General features: G+C 42.2%; 1 protein-coding gene across 10 annotated transcripts in view; it reads right to left on the bottom strand.

The window, feature by feature from the left end:
* Fars2 (phenylalanyl-tRNA synthetase 2, mitochondrial) overlaps positions 1–23538 on the bottom strand; it is a 513853-nt gene that overhangs the window by 153855 nt on the left and 336460 nt on the right. For all 10 annotated transcript variants that reach the window (XM_071613658.1, XM_071613660.1, XM_071613657.1 and 7 more), the window contains one exon: positions 12110–12261. In XM_071613658.1, the coding sequence (XP_071469759.1) occupies positions 12110–12261 (152 nt within the window). The remainder of the gene's footprint in view (positions 1–12109; positions 12262–23538) is intronic.

The following is a 23538-nucleotide window of genomic DNA, read 5'->3' as shown; positions in this document are numbered from 1 at the left end:
AGAGGTGTGAATACAACGCAAGGTGGCAACTGCTATGAACAGAGGAATGCGTTAGGAATGCTTGTCCCACCATCATGGCAGAGTGTCAAAAATTCACACTGTATTTCTGGTCAGACAACCTGCTAGGAGGCATGACCATCTTTAATGAGTGCTGGGTTAGGAAATTATCCCAGTAAATTCTGTGTAAATGTCTAGACCATAGCTATCCCTCTTGTACCAACATTTCACCTGCTTGATTCTCACTACTAGTTTCCTTTTTCCTTATCTTAATTCTTAGTTTCCTTCAGGAGGAAGTACTGGTAAAGAAAATTGATCTTATCTACCAAACATGGAATCCAAATACTATTGTGGGGTTTTCTTTCGTCCCAGAGAAATAATATACATAATATTGCAATGCTCATCTTCAGAAATCTGAACTTGTAAAATATTCAATATTCACAAAAGATTATAAGGTAGCTGGCATTTTGTTGACTTTCTGAATCATACTCTTGTGGAAAATATTTTGCCTAAACTGAGATAGAGTTAAGTATGAAGTGAAATCTCTAGGCCTTTATTTGCATTCCTTTATCTGGTGGATGAAACCTAAGGATTAGGGTTGAGGGAGGGGCTTTGCCAGGCAGGTAGGAAGATGGGAACCAAAGCCCAGATGCTGGAGAACCAGGTGATGAGTTGACACCAGCGGGGGAAGGCACAGGTCCGGGCAAACCTGGCATGCCCAACGATACCAGGAGGTCTCCAAAGCCTCTGCAGTGGGCCCCGGGGATCCAGTGGGAAGCAACGTGCAGGGCAGAGGAAATAAGCCTGGGTGTGGAACCCTCTGGGACTTCCATAAATCCTTAAGAGGGACTCTGCCGAAAAGTGGGATCCTTGAGAGCAGATGAATGGTAACACACTGGGGACATGGAAGCACGCACACAGATGTCCTCATCGAATCCACAGGCTGGTGTTGTTTCCATCTGTAAACTCTTTTCCTCAGTATCTGAGCAGTGCCTCTTGCTTGTTTCAGGGAACTCCCGAAGAGCAGGAACCCCCTTATTTGTACCAGGTTGCCTTGAAGTGTCCTCTGCTTCCTGTAAATCTCATGGAACATTCTACCTTTATTTTCCCCATTAGACACCTAATTAAATTCTAATCATGACAACAAGATTCCTGGCTCCAAATTATACCTGAGTAATTGGATCACTGTGAAAAAACAAAACACAAATGGAAACCCCTGAAAAGACACGCATGTCCCTGGATTTTTTAACATGACCAACCTCATTTCACTTCTCATAGGTTCAGCCTTGTTCTGGACCCGATGCCCGATCTCAGCTCTACGGAAGATGATCAGAGCCCTGGCCAGCCGCTCACCAGCAAGCACTACTGCCAAGGATCCTGCTGTAACCTGGGGTTTCACACCCCTGGGGACTGTCCCACACGTTTCCCAGTAGCCAAGACGTCTCTAGGAACTGGGCTGCTGTCCCCTCAGCCTGGTTTCCCTGTAACCCCTTGTCTGCCCCCACCACACCTCCACCTTCACTGACCACTTGGTCCTCCACCAAACACCCCCCAAGAAGACACTAACACTGGAATGTGGGTGGAGTCTGGACCCTCAGTAACATCTGTGCACACCACTGGTCCCCGCCCTGAAACTGACCGCCCATCACCCTTCATACTTGGCACTCACCCCTGGCTGCCTCCTCAGCCTCAGTTCTGTGCAAGCTCAGGAAAAGAAGACTAAGACACATGGCGACTCCCCTGCCTGTGTTAGCCAGTAAGTCGTGGCCTTGTTGTTGCTTGATGCTGGAGCCCGGCACGTTTGCTACTCAGCAGAGGCCCAGCAAGGTCTGCCATGCCCATTTTTGCTTTTCAGAAACCTGAACTTTTAAAGAGTGATTTTAACAAGTCTCACCTGCATGGTCTTGAGACTGCTTTACAAATTCCAGGCCCATCTCTAAAGACTTAAGTCCAAAACCTGTTATCAGGTAACTGGTCTTCTCAGGTTGCTCAGAGTCAGGCTGCATCTGAATTCATAAATCTCTTGGTTCTTAAGACAATATCATTACTGTCTGTGATGGCCATGGCCATTCAAGGCTGAGCCATCCGTGAGATATAATGGAGTAGCATGTGAGTCCACTTTGTGATACTGTGACCGACATGCCTGAAAAGGTCAACTTAGAGGAAGAAAAGTTTATTTTGCCTCACAGGTTTAGAGGTTCTGTCCATGACTCCACTGATTCCACTGACTCCACTGTTCTGGGCCCAAAATAAGGCAGGATATCATGAGAGAAGGGAGTGGAAACTGAGGAAAGATGCTTATTCATGGCAGCCAGGAAGCAGAGAGAGGTTGAGTGCAAGAACCTGCCCACAGTTACCACCCTTTAATCCATTCAAATCATTGATCCATCAAAGAGATTAATTTGTCGATTAGGTTATGGTTTTAATGATCTGATCATTTTGCCTCTGATTATTCTTGCATTGTCTCACACAAAAGCTCTTGGGGACACCTCAGATCCAGACCATAACAACTAGGTCACTGACACAGGTAGACGAGATGGGTAGGGAACATGAGGAAGATTCCCACTGTTCTGGGACATAAAATGTAGTTGGTAGCCAGAGGAAGTGAGTGACTTTATGAACTGGGAAACAAATTTAAAGACTCAAAAACATTTCATTCATAATTGTCCAACATGATGAGTTCCTTCCCTTTCATTTCTGTCAATGATCCTCTGACTTATTTTTCCTTCACAGGTGCTCTTTGTGTGCATTTCAGCTTGCTTAGATCACCCACCATGTGCAGAGACAGGGAAACACCAAAGGAGGCAAGTTACTCATCTTGTGACTTAATCGTTTTCTGTTGCTACAACAGGATATCTGACTGTGTAACTTACTTAAGAAAGAAAAGAGGTTTCTTTTGGCTCATGGTTCTGCAGGCTGGGAAGTTCAAGATAGGGCAGGCTCTGGTGAGGGCCACGTGCTGCTCTACCCATGGCAGAAAATGGAAGGGGAAGGAGGCTCGTGTGGAAGAGATCCCATGACCAGAAAGGAAGCAGGAGCTGAGGAAGCTGGACTTGCTTTCTATCAAACTACTCTAAGCACCAGAGTGTGAACTCAGTCCCATGATGGCACTCATCCTTCCCCAGGGTACGCTGCCCCCAAATGCTTCCACTAGGCTCCACCTTTCAACATTGCTGCTATGGAGACTTGAGCCTCACCAGTGTCTTCCTGGGGGCAAACCATAACAAACCACATCATCATGCCTCTTAGAATGAGTGTTTGACGCTCACGCTACAGAACACTGAACAGGATGCCAAGTGGACACAATGTCCAAGCACTCCCGGAAACTGCTAACTGAACGTCAAAGAGGAAAGGGTACCTTCACTGATAATTTCCATAAAGGTTTGTACCAGAGCAGCTCCACAGAGGTAGCTGACGAAGTGCCTGGCCTCTGTCCTTGCCTGGCCTCTGTCCTGCCTGGCTGTCAGACATCAGTCTCTCTGTCCCTTCCCTGCTCTCAGCAGAGATGCTTCCCTTGGGGCCCAACCAGAGCAGCACTAAAGGCAACCAAAGAATCCTTCCACGAACAGTGATGAGCTGGGGAACAAAGTGGAACCCGGTGTTCAGGACCAAACCAACTGTGTTTTAATTTGTCTGACATTGATAGCAAACGGGGCTGCTGTGTGACAGTAATGACATGCACCCCTCACGGGAAGCTGTAAAAAGTAGGTCTAGAGAAAAAGGGAAGGAAAGGAAGGAAGGAGAAACAAACACCCAGGCTAAAAATAGTTCTTTGGAATTGCTATCTCTGCGGCCTGAACCCCATAACAAAGCCTTTCTACCCAGGCCACGAGCGATGCAAAGAAAACGGGAGAGGGAAGGGAAGGAGCCAGAGCCTTCTAGAGCTGGCCCTGCCCCCTCTGGCCGTCTCTTTGATACTGCATGCTGTCCCTTCAAGAGGACACAACTTCTGACCAGCTCCCCACATCTGGGGCTCTCCCCAAATTACCTGTCATTGCCTTTTCAATGCTGGGCAATCTGTAAGTTCAGATAACTGCCCTTATTTGGCTGTCAAAAGAAACAAGACCGGGGTTGATTTGCAAACAGAGATGTCACCCCACCTGCCATTCTCCACAGCATCTCCCCAACCCAGGACCCAAAGAACAGCCAGAATGACTGTGCAGCTCTGCTGATCAGCATCTAGGCCATTTTACAAAGTATTTATATTTTTTTCTGTTTAAAAATTTACTCCTTAAGTTGCAGGAAGAACATGCATCATTTTAGAATGATGGTTTTATCTGCAGTCTCATTCTGCTTCCCTTCATCACCACGACTTCCCAGTCATATGTAGCTGGCTGCCAAAGCCAAGACTCCTATATGTACTGAGGTTATTCTTTATTTAAAAGAATAAGTTAGATTGATTGTGGAAATTACTTTTTACTCTAATAGTGACCATATTTTTAGAATTCTGTGCAATCTTCAAAGCATTTCACATATGCAACTTCATCTCATTTTCATAGCTATAACTTAAGGCAAATATTATTTCTAGTGGCAGATAAGGAAACTGAAGCTCAGAGAATTCACAATGTCACACCTACAAAAGGGTAGGATTCAATCCATGGCTCCCAACTATACATTCTAAACTCTTCCCACTGAATGACACTGCCTCTACTTACTATGTCCTCAACTATTTTCAGTCATTTAATAAAAGCTTATCTAAGGAATGAAGGGTTAGTCCCCCATCAAGCACTGGGTGGTGAGCACCCTCCCCCCCCCCCACACACTATTATAAGCATGGAGGGAAGATGGACGTGAACTACTGTCTGCATCTGTTCTGCCACCATAACAAAATGCCTTAGACTGGGGAATTCATAAATAATGGAAATTAAATTCTCACAGCCTCCCAGTTCTGGAGGCCAGGAAGTTCAAGATCAAGGTGCCAGGAGAGTCAGTGTCTGGTGAGGCTGCTCTCTGCTTCACAGATGGTTCCTCTCATGCATCATCACATGATGGAGATGATGAAAGGGAAGAGGAACAAACGCTGTAGCCTCACATGGAGGAAAAGATGGAGGCAGGCAGCTAGCTCTCTGAAGCCTCTGTCACAAGGGCATTGACTTCATTCCTGAGGGCAGAGCCTCAGGACTTAATCACTGCCCCAAGGCCCTACCTCTTAATACCATCTTGATGAGAAAGTTTCAACAAGAATTGTGCAGGGGCCACACGTGTTCAAACCATAATGGCTACTTGCCACGGGCCCCTATGCACTTCCCATCAAGTGGAACCACCTAAGAGAGTTAATGCACATAAAGAACAAAAGATATGACTGAGCCAACTATAAAGAGCAGTCACAGAGTTCTACACATCGAGCAGACCGGTGACAGATGGGGGAATGAAGAGACAGAGTATTTTGTTTGGGAAAAAAAAAAAATGTCCAGTCAGCCCATGAGGTAGAAATTGCTCTAGCAACTGGGACTGGGCTGTTTTATTAGTGGTTCCTGACAAGATCAATGATGGATCCTTGACCCAACAGTGGTCCACCCACAGACTGCCCAGAAGCCCAGAGCGGGCAGACTGGTGCAAAGGACTCTTCCCAAAGAGGGATGGTAGGTAGCTCCATCAGTGTGGCTAGTGGCACTTTACCACTGAGTCACATTCCCAGTCCTTCTTATTTATTTATTTTAAAAAATTTTGAGACAGGGTCTCACTAAGTTGCTTAGAGCCTCACTAAATTGCTAAGGCTGACCTCGAACTTGTGATGCTCCTGCCTCAGCCTCCCAAACTGCTGGGATTACAGGAGTACACCACCACACCTGGCTCTTTCTAGAATTTGTCCTGGGATAATGTTAAGGATTGGCTGGGAAAGACTGCAGGCCATGCAGGAAGAGGCACAGAGGTTAACACACATGGATGGAGTGGGTGAGCAGAGGATAAAGGATGGCCAGGAGAAGGAAGAAATGGGACAGAGCCAGAAGGACCTTAGACCTGCCTCAGTCCTCAAGAGCCTAGCAGTCCTGATTCAGGTGTATCCTTAAATAGTTCCCCATTTTCTTAAGAAAGCTGAGTGAGCCTGGCTAAGAAGTGCTTCTCCTGGCAAAGAGCCTTTTCAGAATTTGGTGATAAATGGTGCCCACTGTTTGAGTATATACACTTACATCAAATGTTTTAAAATCCCAAGTGATGGGTCACAACAGGGAAGGGAACTGGCAGGAAGATAGAGTAGGGAAGAAGACAGTTGACACTCACCTTCAGTGACAATGTAGGGTTGCTCAGCTTCAGCATCCTGGCCCTGACCGACAGCTGCCAGATTCAGGAAACCCTGTCTACGACTGTGTCCACAGTCATACAACAGCTCCAGGAAGAAGACATGAGTCTACAAGCAGAAGTGGCTTGGACACATTGAGCTGGACCCTGTTGCAGCTGCAGATGCATGGGACATTTCTCACCACTGCCCCCTTCTTGGAATCAAATCAAATACTTAAATTAAAAAAAATCCAATCTGTATTCTCAAAAAGTTTGCCTTAAACCCTAACCCCCTCTGTCCTACTGAAGGCCACTTTACTTTACAGTCTGTCTCCACAATTCATAAATAATTGGCTGGTGTCTCCAAATGAAGTGTTAGCAGTTAGAGACAATGGTTAGGCCTCCCTGTGTTCCTCTTTACTCTTTCTCATGCCCCAGGCTAAGGAATATTTTGATGAATTGTGTTATAGAAGAAAATAAACACTCTACACTATAATTCCTTAAGTTGCATGAACTTAGAAAGTAAAGATGATCTATGCATTCATAAAAGTGCTGAAGGGATGCAGGTGTATCTGTTGACTCTTGTGATTTACCTTCCAAAGTTTTCTCATTAGTCAGTACATGCATCTCGTACAATAACCCAAGGCCTAAAAGCACAGACAGTGACCTGCTTCCCTCCCCAGAGGTGAGCACTGTTCTGTTATGACATTAAATTTTTGAACTATGAGAACTCTTCTGCACATTAAGTGGCCCATAGATTAAATGGCAAAGATCCTCTGGGAGAAGGTTCTGAATGAGTAGCTAGAACAAAATGCCATTTTCTTCTAACCTGAATATCCATCTTCCTTCAGGGCACAAACTGTTATTTGTAATCAAGATAAAATTTCTCCATTTGTCCAACATTATGAAATTAGGCTCATATTCAGCAGTATATGATTCCCTGAAACATCATGAGGTCTTTTCGTGTTCAAAATAATAACAAATTTATTCTACAACCTGTTTGTTTCAAAGCGCATCCTTTGGGTTTCATTTGGTCCTCGCATGTGTAAAGGGACAGAGTCCTTTTGGACTATCTGGCAATATTTATTTTATCTATTTACAGAATAAAATAAACCCTGGGGTCAAAGTATGCACTGGTGAGTACAAGTTCAGGTGACCATTTGTTGGCCATCTCCTAGGCAAGAGAATCTTAAACTTGGGAAGAAGGGAAGGTGCCCAAGGAAGAACAATTTCCCAGGGGAGAATTTTAGAATCAGTGAGTGGGGGGGTCTTTGAAAAATTCCACATGTCTCCTTATGCTAAATCAGGGGTCAGCAAACTGCAGTTCCTGGGCCAAATTCCAGCATCCAAGATTTCCTGGAAGGTATCCAGGCTCCTCTACCTCGCTGTGTCTGAGGCTGCTTCTGCAATGGCAGAGCTGAGTAGTTACGAGAGAGATCATGGCCCACCAAGTAGAAACTGTTAACAATCCAGCTCTTAACAGAAAGAATTTGTCAATCCCTGCCCTAGATACTTCTTGAGAATCATGAGTTGTCATTTCTAAGTAATGCATCCTTTTCCTTAGATATATTTCTCAGGGCTGTAACAGCTAAGTTTAGCTTTGCATGGCAGTAACAAAGAGCTGAAAAATAGTGGCTTAAACCAGCGGGTTCTATTTTGCTTAAAATTCTAGGGGTGACTGACACTTCCCAGAGTCAGGGATTAAGATTACTTCTATGCTTTTGCTCCTCTTCATTGCCAAGGTCACATGATAGTCCAAAATGGCTGCAAGAGAGCCAGGCATAACAGTCACATCCAGGTAGCAAGAAGAAAAAGTAAAAAGGACAGCCTCAACTCAACTTTTAAGGAAAGCTCTAGAAATACTACTAAACACTTAAGGTTATTAATCCTTGTCTAAACTTGGCCCCCTTGTTGTAGTGGAGGATCAGAAATATAGATTTTTAGTTGGTAGAAAGTTGCTCAGCTAACAAATCAGGGTTGTATAATTTTTAAGATGCGGTTTGTTGGTGATGGATATTTACAGATAGTTAGCAATCTCCCCCAGAGCAACCTTACTCCAATCACCAAGCCCCTTATTAAGATGGGCTCATGCCCTGCGCAGGACAGTCATTTGTCATATCTTCAAAATAATAAACTTTAAATATTTTTATAATTAAGATATGGTGAGATCAGTACCAGCGAGCAGTAACTTTGGTTGACTGTCTTCAAATCTCCATTCAAAAGTCCTGTCTCCTGAAGGAACTGGAGAAATGTGTCTTTCTTCAGTCACAGTGGAGTTGTATGTGTAGACCGGCATGAACCGAGTGCCTCTAACACAGTCCAGTGGAATTTCACCAGGGTCTTTTGATAGACTGCTGGCCTGGCTGGTGTGTCTGTGCCTGCAGGTCCCTGATGCTACTCCACCCCCACCACAATCTCCTTCATCACCACACATTCCATTTACCTTCCACACCTACAGAGACCACAAGTCAGAGAGACTGGATGTTCACCCACCCGCAAAGCCATATCTACTCCAACATCCAACACTAGAGGAACTTCTCTCTGCTTTCTAGTTTTTTTTTCCCCAAAATGTATATAGTTCTTAGGTACCAGAGATTGAACTCAGGGTCACTCGACCACTGAACACATCCCCAGCCCTATTTTGTATTTTATTTAGAAACAGGGTCTCACAGACGTACTTAGGGTCTCACTAAGTTACTGAGGCTAGCTTTGAACTAGCCATTCTCCTGTCTCAGCCTCCTAAGCAGCTGGGATTTCAGGTGTGTGGCACTGTGCCCAGCTCTTCCTAGGCTTTTAACATCTCTCTACAACTTGCAACTTGGTAGGTCCTGATAATTTTCAACCAAAAAGGGCTACTCATCTCGCTTTGAACACAGGTGGCAGGAGAGGCAGGGGTGGATCTAAGGATATATCAGGAAGGAAGATATTGCAAAGTCAAAAGTTAAGAACAAATCCTGAATCCTTGACTCCAGAGAGTTTTCTGCATACTAACAAGAGCAGAAAAGAAAAATTAAAAGTCCCATACCTTTGGCATAGTGGTTAGTACTTAGCAACTAGTCTCGTGCCAACATTTTTCTTATTCTACAAAAGTAAAAACAAGACTTTCAGTATCAACATGGAAAGTCCTGGGAATTTTTGTCTCACATAACAGTGCAGCCCGAATTGGCATAGTGTCCAAGACCCAGACCACCCCATATGTTTCATTTTCTATAAAGTTAAGAGACAGGTATCATCTGCAAAGTTCCAAGATATATTAGGCTGTCCCAAACAGCTGAAGTCAAATAGAAGCCAAATGGGAAAAAGTGAAGAGGAGAAACCATGAGGTGGCATACATACACCAGGAAAAATACACACACCCCCCCCACACACACACTGAAGTTCAAAGAAATCTCTGTCCCCAAGTCTTGATACTGGGATAAGCAAGGGTCAATGTTCTGTTTTTAACAACTGTAGATTTGAGGTAGGAAGCAGACCTATACAAAGAACCAAAGAGATGAGCCATGTTTAAAGAGTTGGTTTCTTGAAAGAGGAGAGAAAGAAAGCTGTAAGACTATAAAATAGAGCTAGCCTAGACCATAACCCCAGCCCGTCCCGGCCACACCTACCCCAGCCTTACTTCCCAGTCTCCCTACATGGAGCTGGTATGGGAAAGCCAATGCCTTCAAATATGAGCAACAAGAAGAAATCACATGTACACCACTTCAACATCAATTAAAAAAGGGTTAAGGAAAACGCAAAGAAAGTGGTAGAAAAGCTTATCAATGGGAAAGTAATAGAAAATGCTGCCACTGAAGCATATGAGATTTCTGGCTAAATATTTTGCAATGAATTTTTAAGACTAAGGAAAGCAATTTCTGTAAGAAGGAAGATCACAAAACAGAAATAACTCAGAGGAAAGATGGCAAGAAACAAGGAGCAGTGGGAATGTGAGCTTGCAGAACTCAGAAAAGGGGGGAGGGCGGTAACCAAAGATAGAAATGAGTGTGCACAAGGGAGAAGAGACAGCAGGAAACACAGTAAGGGACAGCAGACCACAGTGAGGAAGCACCAAATGGAGTGGAAATAGAGATTAAAACTGCTAGAGAGAAGAGAAAAAGAGTCAGACAAGGGAAACGCCTGAAGAATGAACAGGATCAGAACAAATATTTAAAGATATAATCCAAGAAAACTTTTCTTATTAAAAAAAAAAAAGCAGGGTCAAACATGACTTGTGAAGACAACAGATCAGGGAGAACAGGTCAATGCTAAGGAGCATCCTGACAGATTCAACATTTAAGATAAAGAAAGAACCCTTTAGGATGAAAAATAAAAAGATAAATGTTGGCCCCAGATTTTCTTAATCAAGTTAAACCCAAGAAGATAACTAAGCAACACTTACAAGATCCTCAACACACACACACACACACACACACACACACACACACACACACACACAGGCAAGCCAAGGTTTTTATATCCTACCAAACTGTTGTTAAAATATAAACAGCCAGGAGCTGGGGTTGTAGCTAGTGGTAGAGTGCTGGCCTACCACATGTGAGGCTCAGCACCACATAAAAAATAAATAAATAAAATAAAGGTATTGTGTCCATCTATAACTAAAACTATTTAAAATAAACAAAAATAACAAAAACAGTTGGTTCTGAACATGTAGGAAGTACAGAGATATTGTTTCCACAAGACCTTGAGCAAACTCACAGATAATGAACTGTGGTCATCTAAATAAGAGGGGAAATAAGGCAAAGGAAATAGCAGTAAGAAATGAACATTTTTATCTAGGGAAAGACTTGAAAAAACAAAGAAAGAAGCAAAAATCTGGGGATTTGCAGGCAGGATGGAAAGTGGATACCCCATGCCCTGACATCATAGCTATAATACAGCTGTCAAACTAGGACAAGAGGGAAGGATGGAGACGAAGAGCTAGACAGGAGGGGGTGGCTGATCCTTCGCTCACAGGTGGGAGTCAAAGGGGCTCATTTACAGAGGACAGGTCAGAAAGGTAATTAGAGCATTTCACTGATTGTCCTGCTTCTGTCCCTCTGGAGTTTCCAATGGCAGTTTGGGTAAAATCCCAGCCTCAGACTTTGCATGTGCTGGCCCTGCTGGCCTGTAGGCACGTCTCTACCAACATCCATCTCTTTCATGCCTTTCCACCTAGTTCCTGGAGCTGCACGTCCTTTGCTGCCACCCACATTCTGCACATGCCATCATCCCTCCAGGATGCCCATCTGCCTTCTGGAATGTCCCTTCCCCATTCCCTCAATGCCCCTCCAACTTCTACTGTCAGCCTCAATGTTTCAAAAACGCCAAAACTGACTTCCCCAACTGAAATGAGTTCTTTGATTATATCCAGTGCATTTTTTTCCTTATAATACTCCAAACTGGTGGGATTATTTATTTACAATCTGCTTTTCCCATAAGATTGTGGAGTCCAAGAAGGCAGACCTAATTCTGCTTGAAACCCATTTAAATTCTGGGTCCTAAGAATGATCTTTATATGTAGGAAATGCTTAATAAATAAATATTCATTGAGATGAACAAAACAGCCTTTACCCCACCAACCACTCTTTCTCTGCCTCCTCTCCTCTGTATCTGAACAGTGATAATGGTAAGAAATTACTTCTAAAAACAAGACCAAAAAACTGCAAGACCTTTAAAACATTCTGTTTTATATACTTTATTTACTAAGCCAGGAAAGAATAAAAATGCATTTTCGAAAGATTTCCAGAGAGGACTGATATAAAAGAGCTTTCTCATAAGCTGTATTATCACCATGAATGCAGAAGACATTCTGTCTCAGGCGCTTTGGGGTCTGGTGAAATTCTATTGTATGTTTCCACATGCCATTTGTCACACGCAGACAGGAAAGTATAAAAGCAGAAAGCTTTCCACTTACTTTGGATGTTCAAACTTGTCTATAAGATCAACCTTTTCCACCAGGTCTCCTCCAATTGTTCGGACTAAGTCATAGAAATCATTCTCTGTGTAATTCTCAGAGGGCAACCAGAATGAGATGTCATTTATCACGGCAGGGTATTTGCTGAGAGGCTAACAAAACAAGAGAAGAAAAGATAGATGGACTTGTTAGTTGGATGAAAATAAATTTTTCATGGAAACTTTTACTTAGTTAATTAGGAAATGCTGATAAAACGTTATTTTAGCATTTGAATTTTCAGGAACAAAATGAACTGATAAGATAAATAAATATTCAAAATTAGCAAATTCTATTATGAATGCTACAGATTCTTATCACATTCATGTGTAACGTTATCATATATTATATTTATATTGCAATTAATGTCCAATTTAGTATAAAGCAATTTGAATATATCATATTCAGATTTTCCCATTTGAATTCTGGAGGAGAAAAGTTCAAATTTAATTAACATGCAATTCATTAACTTTTGATGATACTTTCAGGAAGCCATCTTAATAGAGAAATAAGTAAAGGCTTGTCAAAATGGATATTTCAATTAGTAATGTCATTATTTGTTGCTATTCCTAATTATTAAAACAAGGGACTGGGTTAGAAAGTAGTCATCTCGGGGGTTGTTTTCAAATTTTGCCTCTATGGATATAATAAACACAAACAGTTATTTCCCCCATTTTATTCCATTTTTCCATGGTTTCTTATTAGCTCAGTATTTATCACTATATTGGATAGACATTGAAATTAGATATATTTAGAAGTTCCTGCATTTGTGAACATGCTTAGGCACATCATAACCTCAGATATACATATAAGTTCTAGACTACATGTTAGTATAGACTAAAAGACAAAATGTTCCATTATATAACTATGAAATCCTAAAGGAATATTCTAAGGAAATAAGCTATACATTTTCTAGAAGGACAAATTTGCAAATTGATCTATGCCAAATCTGATACCAGTAACACCCCCTCTCCCCACTCCCCGTGAATCACTGATCCAGAAAAAATATAAACTTCTAAATGGCAAAATCTCTAAAGAACTAAATTTACATAAATGATTGTTCAACTTAAAATATCAATAAGGTGTCAAACCAATAAATCAGTTTAGAGTACATCAAAGAGCATAATACAGCTACCATTTTCCTGTCTTTGACAAAATACTTCAGCTCCCGAGAAACATCCTTTGTTTTCTCCCCTAAAATAAAATCAGGATGCTGTGATAAATAACCCATGGGTCACATAAGAGATGGAAGTTGGGTGGCTATGCAAGTTGTTTTTCCTTTTGAAAACACTCTTGTGGCCCTTAAGGAACATGTAAATTTAGGAAGATCAGTAGGAAACTAACTGATGAAATCTCCTCTCCAAAATCTAAGCTGAGGAGCACACTTTCCGAGCTCTTGATGTGAGGCAAAGTCACAAGGAAATGGGAGAAGTCCCCCAACCAAGCACTTTTGTCAGTATTCCATGGGTAACAGTTAATAAGGCAGTCAGCCAGAAAACATCCCCCCCCGCAATTTACTAAAAAAAAAAAAAAAAAAAAAAAATACATTACTGTAAATACAGTTTCAAAAACCATGGAATTAGAAAGCCCACACTTTATTGTATTGCAAAGTATTTCAAGCTAAGAAAGGTAACAAGTCTTAAGTTTTGGCTTTAGAAAGAAAGCATACATTCCACTAATTGGTAGGTACCAGACATGGGATAGCTACTAGTGGCCCTTGTTTTTTTAAGTAAGAGAAATTCATATATATATATATATATATATATATATATATTTAAATGAGAATACCAGCAGATCTATGGATACTGAGATCTAGGCTTTCAGGTGTTTAACCACTGGGGTTGGGGTGCAGCTCAGAGGTAAAGCACTTGCCCAGCATGCATGAGGCCCTGGGTTCCATCCCCAGCACTACGGGGTTTGCGGGGAGATTTAAAAGACTGGCCATGTTAAAAACCACCCAGTGGCTTCATATTGTTTGTGGAATTGATTCCTAAAAGTTTCTACCTCTTTCAAAGGTTCTCCGGGCCCAGGCCAGTCTGGCTGACTAGGTTTCTGGAATACACTAAGTGACTTCCTGTCAGTTCCTCTTCTGCCCTCCCTACCCCACTTCTGGCCTTTAGCCACCAGCCTCATGTCGGATCCTCCCAGACCCCATCAGCCCCTCTACATGGCCCCCATCCTCCTCTTGCACAGTTCTCCCTATCATCCTCTTACTGACTCGGTATCTTTCCTGGACGTAACCGTCCTTGCGGGTGGGGTGTGCACTGCCTCTTTTTCCTCCTCTAGATCTCTGTTCTCTTGCACAGTTCCTCTTGCCCTGGGGGACGTCAACAGGAGCACAGCACAGCACTGGCTGTGTGGCTGTGACTTCAGTCATCCGGCTCACTCAGCCTTCCCTAACCACACGGAGGGCACAGATCTTCTATATCCTTTCTGATATTTATTTGCTTGATCTTCTTGACCTATCAGTTTCTAATAAAAGATAATAAAATCTCCTACTTTCGTCAACTTTATAAGTTTTCCCAGTAATTTTATCAGCTTTGTTTCACCTATTTTGAAGCCGTATTGTTAGGAATATAAAAGTTTATTGTGTCTTTTTGGTGGATTTTACCTTCTAGCAGTATTTATGTACTTACTAATCTCTATTATTGCCTTTTGCCCAAAGTTAGAACTTCTTACACTACCTTTATTTTCGTTAGCATTTGCTTGGTAAATACTTTTTCAGTCACTTTGATACAAAGTTTTCTGTTTTTTTAAAAGATGTTTATATTTACATATAATATTGGGGCTCATTTTGACATAACTATACATGTATGGAATACAATTTGCTCCAATTCAGTCCCCAGTACTTCCCCTTTCCCTCCCCTCTCCCTCCCTCCCCCTCTCCATTCCCTTTCTTCTCCTGTGGTATATTCAGGTATGTACACAGGATGATTTGGTCAGTTTCATTCCACCATGGCTCCCGTTCTCTGTCTCTCCTCCCCCCCAATCCCTGTTCTCTACTCCACTGATCTCTCTTCTATTTGCATGGAACTCCCAGACACTTCTTTTTCCTTATTTTGTTCTAGCTCCCACTTACCATAGACAACATTCGACCCTTGACTTTCTGAATCTGGCTGATTTCACTTAGCAGGATGTTCTTAAGTTCCATCCATTTACCAGAAAAATGCTACAATTTCATTCTTCTTCATGGCTGAGTAGAACTCCATTGTGTATCTATAGCACAGTTTTTAATCCTTTAGTTATTGGTGGTTTCATAAACAAGTTAAATTTCATTTAGAATCCAATGACTTTGTCTGTTTGATAATGGGGACTGAACCCATTATCAAACAGATAATGGTACATCTATGCTACACCACCAGATCTTATTTTAGATAAATTCTCCTTAAGTTGCTGATGCTGGCTTTGAACTTATGATCCTTTTGCCTCAGCCTCTCGAGTAGCTAGTATTTCAGGTGTATACCAACACACCCAGTTGTTTTTTTAAAATTTTTTAATTATTATTTTTTGGTATTTCACAGTGCAACAAATGTCACAATTACTTAGTGACATATTAATTTTCCTTCAGTGGTGCTGGGAATCAAAACTAGGGCCTTGGAGCTACCACTACAGGTAGGCCCCTGAACTACAGCTTAAACAGATTCCCTTTTCTAAAAAAAAAAAAAAAAAAAATTCAATTATATATTTGAAAACCTTTGTTTAAAAAGCCCAATATTTTTAATAGTATATTTATTTCTTGCATTCCACCTCTTTTTTGTCAGACAATTCTCCATGGACTTTCCATACAACTTGTGACAGCTTGTACAGCAAATAGCTTTGGAAGGCACAGGTAGTCTCTCCCTGGGGAGGTGCAGAGAGCAGAGCTGTTTCCTCACCAGAATGATAATGTTTTCCGTGGAACAAAGATTGGGTGGGTTTACTAACAACTCCTTTAATTGACTAGGAGGAAAATAAGCAAATGTAGTGAATAAACAAAACAGTGGGAGGTTCCTAAGCAAGAGGGTTCTCTCATCTGTGCTAACAGCCAAGTAGCAACCAGCAGCCAGTCCCCCCCCCCCCCCCCCCTGGAAATCAGGGGTTAGGAGAACCAATGCAAACCGGCAACCACTGCTGCTTCTGTGCTGTGGTACCACAGTCCTCTGTCTCTGGGATAGGAGTCTTGTCATTCTGCCCACACCAGTGAAGTGGGCAGAACGTGGCTGGCTACAAGAGGGGTAAATTCTTAAGTCTTTTCCAGCCCCAACACTCTTTCCTCCTGTGTTAGCTTGTTGTTACTGGGAAACAAACAAACAAACAAACAAAAATTAAAAAAAAAACAAAAAAACCCTGATATAATCTGGGTGGTGTGTGCAGACTCCTCTTGAAGGGGAGATTTAGCAGATTTGTTACACTATATAGTCAACTTAAAAGGAGGAATGTTTTTCTTTTTGGCTCACTGTTTCAGAGTTTCAGCCCATGATCACTTGGTCTGCCTTTGGGCCTGTGGTGAGGCAGAACCTCATGGCAGGAGCACAAAGGGGAGGAGGCTGTTCACCTCATGGTAGCCAGGAAGCAAGAAACAGGAAGGGGCTGGGTTCCCAAAATCCCTTTCTAGAGCACACCCCCCAGTGACCTAACTTGCTCCCACTAGGTCCCTCTTCCTAAAGATCTATCACTTCCCAGTTGTGCCACAGGTTGGTGACCAAGCCTTTAACACATGGGCCTTGGGAGACACTCCTGATCCAAACTGTAGTACTTGCTTTCCACTTTTGCTCTCTGATGAATATTCTTCAACGGCTTTTTTTTTCCCCTCAATGAAAATCTGTGGGAGGCTGACGTTCTAAGTATCCCCATGTCTAAAAGCCCTCACACTTAAGTAGTTTGGCAGTGCGCGATTGTGGGTTTGTCGCTGTTTTACCTCAGAACTTTGAAAACATTTTCCTGGTACCTATTAGTAATGATGACAAGTCTGCTGTCAGTCAGTGCTATTCCTCTGTCGGTAATCTGTCTTTTCTTCCTGGCAGTTTGGAAGCCTTGTATCTTTACCCCTGAGGCTGTGCAGTTTGACTGTGATGAGGCTGGGTATGTATTTATCTTTATTTATTCTGCTCAGTACACAGAGTGTGCTTTCAATCAGAGGGTTCAGGTCTTATTCCAATTCTGAAAAATTCTAGTCATTCTTTTCATTCTTTTTTGTATGTAGAGCAACAAATTTGTGGAACTTTTGAATCTCTCTTCCATTTCTGCTAACTGACATACTTTAAAGGTTTTTGTTTTTGTTCCTGCTATATTCTGGGTGAGTCTTCGATAATAGTTTCTTATCTATTAATTCTCCCTCAATTAATATCAATAAATTGCTTATTTTTTTTATTTCAATGAATCTATTACTCATTTCTGAGATTCCAATAGTTTTTTTTTTTCTTTCCGTATCTACTTACACCTCATTTCTGCCTGTTTTGGCCCCTTACTCAGAATTTCCTGCTGGTTTCTTTTACAGTTATTCTTCCATTGATCTCTTTGAGGCCATCAGGTAGTTTTTGAGATCTTTTCTTATTCTACTTTAATCTGCAGTGCATTCATACTCTGTTGATCTGGAAGGCTGACACTCAAAGATCAGTGCTCTGGGTGGTGTGTGCAGGCTCCTTTGGATGGGAGATAACTGAGAATATTCTCTCACTCTTCCTTGCCTAGAGGTTCTTGTGGCTTTTCCATTGAACCCTTAGCCATAAATGGAAGTGACAGTGGTTAAAATCTAAAAAGAGAAAATAAAAATGCCATAATCATGCTCCCTTCCTCCCTAAAGAAGGCACATCACTGTGAGCTTGCCCAGTGGCTGCTGGGGATGAGGCTGGGGTGGCTCATCTCCTTCTGCTAAGGAGGCCTGTGTGTCTAGCTCTCTTCCTCAGATGGAAGCTTAATAAGCTACAGAGGTCACAGAGGCAGTGGTTCTGGCTCTGGCACCTGACGCTGGGCTCTTTCAGTCCTGGTGATCCTCAGGCGTCCTCCCCTCCCATTACCATCTTGAGCCCACAGTCCACATTCCGCTTTGTGTTTGTTTCTTGCTCACAGCGATGTGCCTTCTTTAGGGAGAAAGGGAGCATGATTGTGACATTTTTATTTTCTCTTTTTTAGATTTTTATCTATTATTCTTTTGTATTTGGAGAAGGCAAAGTGCAGCCTACAAAGTGATATCACTTGACTCTACACGATGGCTCTTACCTCTGAGGGAGGAAGATATAGACCTCTCTGAGAATATGATGAAAAAATTCAAATCCTTGTTCCAGAGAAGCATATATTTTCACAAATACGATTTTTGCATAGAATTTCTAGGATTCACAAACTTAGTAAAAGCAGTTTCCATGAATCAGAATAAGTACTCTACGAGCCATATTCAAAACTGTGTCATGCAGTTCGAATACAGACAGTTGAAAAGACTGTACTAAGAGTTAAAAACAGCAAACTGATATTTTCTAACAAATCACATATGTACATATACTTTGCATACATCTACACTGTAGAGCATATGCCTTATGACGAGAAAGGCATTGTCATTTGTCTTGTGGTAGCTCCTTGCAGTGCAGTCATATTTACTTAAACACAAGTTTTAAAAGTCTGCCTTTTATAGGTGGACTTGGAAACCTCTTCCTGAGCTTGACCATGCTACTCCCAGACCTGCTGGCAGAGGAGGGTCAGCTTTGGCTTTTGTCATTCATCATAGTACAGCTCCTTCCTCTGCACATTTCCCAGGCTGCCCCTCCTGCTCACAGGTACGGATGCTGAGAGCACCTGGTACAAGCTTCCAGCAGCTAATCACCACTGGGGCTGCTTTCTGGGGGAAACTGACCTGAGACCCCAGACAACAACCAAATGTCAACACTATGGTGACAGAAGAATTGGGTGTGTTGAGGGGGGTGGCGAGCCACGAAGAGCATGAGCTAGAGCCAGGCAGGCTTCTGTCCCACCAGCTCTATGTTGTGTAGTTCCCTATAGAATCTCTTAGGTGGCTCTGCCAAAGATGTCCCGGCAACCTTATACAGACCCCCACAGGCCACGGGGTGAAGTCTTGAGCCACAGTTCATCTGCACTGACAGGATGCTTGTGATCCTCTCATGATCTAGGCTGGAAGAAGAACAGTTCTGGCCAACTTCTACTTGCCTCCCTGTTTCCCTATCATGAGGCAGTTTCTCATCTTCTCTTGGGTCTGAGGAGGTCTGCGGCTTCCTGCCTCTGTCCCCTCTGAACAGAGATGGGGAATATAAAACCTCTATGCAACAGGGTATTTCACAACTTGGGTTGTCATCACTTGTTCTGCTAGAGACCAGACTATGTACCCACAAAAAAAGGTATGTTGGAGACCTGTCCCTAATACCTCATAATGTGACCTTATTTGAAGGAGATATATGGGGGGTAGAGGGGAAGAGATAGTCAAATCAAAATGAAGTAACTGGGGCGAGCCCTCATCCAATATCAGAAGGGGAAATTTGGACAGAGACCCGCACACAGGGAGGACGCCAGGGACAATGTGAATATGAAGCTGGAGACTGGGGTTACTTGTCTACAAGTGAAGAAATGCCAAGAATGACCAACAGATCACAAGGAGAGGTGTGGGAGAGATTTGCAGGAGTTACCAACCCTACTAACACCTTGAATCCAGGTATCTGACCTCCAGAACTGTGAGACAATACATTTCTGATATTTGAGTCATGCTGTCTGGGGTGCCTGGGTACAGCAGCCCTCAGAAGCAAATACACCCTCCTTTGGTTTCAGTGCTGTCCTTCTCCTGTGTGTGAGAGTGCACGTCTTGGGCTTCTCTTCCGGTGTCCACGTAAGTAATGAACGGTCTAAATCTAAACGTGGCTCACTGGATCTTGACCAGCCAAGGCAGCTAGGTGTGGACCTTGCCTGTGGTGCTGTGGGCCTGACATGTGACTGAGGCCAAATCACTTTACTTTTCATCTGCAAAATGGAGGTGGCACCCACTTCAGCACACAGTGGGGCAGATGGCAGGGAGTGACATTCATAAGCATACATAGGCAGTAGCTTTCTGGCCAAAACAGACAAAATTTCTGGCCCAGTTCAATTGACACATGAGTTTGATGGTAATCCATGACCTAAGATGAATTATAATAAGCTTTCAAAGGGACTTCAGAGAAGAGGTCTAAAAAGTGAGGTTCTGGTTTAGTGACACTATGCATCCTAACTGGCCCCTGCTCCAGGTTTACTCCCCTCACCTCCGTATCTGAAATACAAATGTTGCCATGGACCTTCTGGGTTCAAGTCTACAAAGGTCTCTTCTTATAATTTCATGATTAAACAAAAATTCTCCAGCCCCCATGCATCTGTCATAAACTCAAAGAGATCATCCTACAAGGTCAGTTGAATAAGAAAACCCAGCACAGCATATTTTTATTCAAAAAGTTTGCTTCTCATTAAAGCCTTCCCCTAGATTTAAACTCCACTCTCCTTTTTAATGTTACTGACATAGGATAACAGATTATTATTCTCCAGGAAGCAAATTTTCTGTACTAGTCGATCACTAAGTCAGTCTCTGGTTTTTCTTTCCTTTAGGCTAAGTTATTATGTTTGCTATTAGTTTTGGGCACAGAAATTATTTTGACAGGCAAACAGTGGGAGGTCTCTGTTTCTTCCACATGTTCTTCACAGAGTTCTGCAGTTTTCAAGCTGACTTACAATTGGCTTTTAACCTTGGCCAAGTTTTGTCACAGAATGTTTTTTCAACTTCTATGGGCAATGCTTCTCTTCCTGGATCAAAATAAAATGTCCACTTGAGTTTACTGTGATTATATTACTAACAATGGTTACCATTTGTGGGGAGCTGTGTGCCAGGGACTTTATATATATCATCTCATTAATGCATAGCACAATCCTATAAGACAACCACTACTGCCATTCTCACCATGTCTCTGAGAAAATTGAAGTTTAGAGTCCTTAACTAATCTAAGGTCAAAAAGCCGATAAACAGCAAAGCAAGAACAAATGCAGTTCTATTAAGACCAGGCTGGGGTATTAACTCTTGTTTTATAAGGCCTCTCATTAAACCCAAGGGCTCTGTCTTAGTTCAGGGTGCTTTAACACAAATACCATAGCCTACGCTGTCTAAACAACATCAATTTCTCCCAGTTCTGGAAACTATAGTTCAGGTCCAAACACCATCTGGGGCTGGAAGGTTCTCTTCCTGGTTTAGAGACAATTGTTTTCTTGCTACTTCCTTGGCAAGGTAGGGGGTGGGGAAAGAGAAAGGGAGAGAGGGAAAAGGAGAAGAAAATGGAGGGGGAAAAGGGAGAAGGAGAGGGAGAGAGAGAGAAGGTACATTTCTGTGCATAGCCCAGAACACAGGAGCAAGGTGCTGTCTCTTCTTAGGAGCACCCTACTCTCTTCCTGAGGTTTCCACTTCCCATGACCTAATTACCTCCCAAAGACCCTACATGATATTGGGGGTTAGGATTTCAACATATAAGTTTAGGGGACACATATACATTTGGTCCACAACAAGTTCACAGGAAATTGCTTGCTTTCTACTGCTCTTTCCAGAAGTAGTCTATTCAGCCTAATTAACAATTACGGAAGTAAGACCAAAACTAACATTTATCCCTATGGTGCCTTCCATGACATTTCCTTTTCAAATGATTCATTTAGCTTTTAGACTAATTATCTTGATATACAAGTACTTCCAGTCTGTTTATAGTACATGTGATTGTGTTCTTTATCTAAATTAACTTAAAAATCACTTGTACCTATAAAAACAGTGTGCACTATCAATTATTTGGCTTTATATCCAAATGTTTGACAGCTCTTACTTAAATTCCATCTATTCATTTGATAATAAAAAACTACTTATCAAATTAGGCTGACAAGTTTGGTACATTATGAATTCAGATTGTTTTAAATCAGGATTCCACGTTGTCTTGATCTTTACAGATTTTGTCGCTTTGTTCCAATATTTTGTTTTTATTATTACCGACTCTTGCTGAGTGCCAGGTGCATACTGTGTTGGGCAGAGGTGGGCACAGTTCCTACCGAGGCAACTTAGCATTAATAGGAACTTAGCATCGATAGGAAGTTGCTCATATTTACTCATAACTTTTGACAGAATTTTGGTTCATTTTGGAGATTTGCAGAACATGGTGTTCCATATTGGAGCCATGCAGAACCATCATTTGGAACCTTATATTCTATTAATTGTGAATGGTTTTTATATCATGGCCCTCAAGTGGCCAGTGAACTCCTTTAAATCCTCTCAGGCTTACTTTAAAGCTCTAGAATGCTTTAAAACAAGTATATAGTACAGTACATTTGAAAAATGATATGTTGTGCTACTCTCATTGAACAGGATATGAGTGGAGAGCCTGGCCATCACGGATGGGCACATATTGTCCAAGGGACATCAAGGATTCAGAGTAAGCTTTCACATTTCTGGCCTAAATATAATGCCTTTTATCGAAAAGACAAAGAAAAGAAAGTGATTCAGACATCATTGTTAAGATGAAGTATCACATGGGCCTCTAATTAAAGAAGAAATTGCAGAGGAATGGGGGCCTGGAGCCCAGAGTTCTGTAGCTGTGTTTCACTACCTTAAAGCATCTGGTCAAGTATTCATATAGACTAAAAATGCCAAAAATAATAATGTTTTGGGGGTGTCAAAAGTGTTCTAAGATTGATTGTGGAGGTGGATGTACATCTCTGTGAGTATGCTAAAAAATACAATGCAGATGTTAAGTGCAGAACTTATGTTTTTCCCAATTAATCATACTTACTATGAGAGAGAGATGTCCCTTCCATTTGCCTCATTTAAAGTGAATGGAGGCCCATGTTTGAAAAAAATAAAATAAAATAAAAGGAATCTTGCTCTGGGTCTGTGAACACCTGCGAAAGTTTGAATGTATTCTATCCTCACCAAAACTCACATCCAGGTTTAATTCTATAATGCAACAGTATTGAGAGGTGGGGTCGATAGGGAGGTGACTGGGTCATAGGACACAACCTGAGAAGGGATCAAGAGCTGTTTCCCTGATGCTGGATTAGGGATTATGGTACTAGATTAGTCCTCAAGAGAGCAAATTATCATAACAAGGCCACCAGGGCTGGGGATGTAGCTTAGCACTGGCCTAGTATGTCTGAGGCCTGGGGTTGATTCCTAGTAACAGAAAAAAGAAAGAAAAGGGAAGGGAAGAAGGAAGGGAGAGAGATGGACAGAAAGGAACAGGGAGAGAAAGAGCAGAAAGGGAGGAAAGGAAGCCAGGCTGTGTGTTTGGTCTCTTCTGCACATGTCTATTTGTTTTGTCATGCACACTATTGTCATGTAGTACCCTCCACCATGTGGTGACACAGCCAAAGGTTCCTCACCAGACACAGGCATCATTCTGCAAGGACTTTCCAGCTACCAGAATCATGAA

This window comes from Marmota flaviventris, chromosome 6 (assembly GCF_047511675.1).
Source record: "Marmota flaviventris isolate mMarFla1 chromosome 6, mMarFla1.hap1, whole genome shotgun sequence".
NCBI classification, from domain to species: Eukaryota; Metazoa; Chordata; class Mammalia; order Rodentia; family Sciuridae; genus Marmota; species Marmota flaviventris.
Note: the sequence above shows the minus strand (reverse complement) of the source record. Positions and strands in the feature narration are given on the sequence as shown.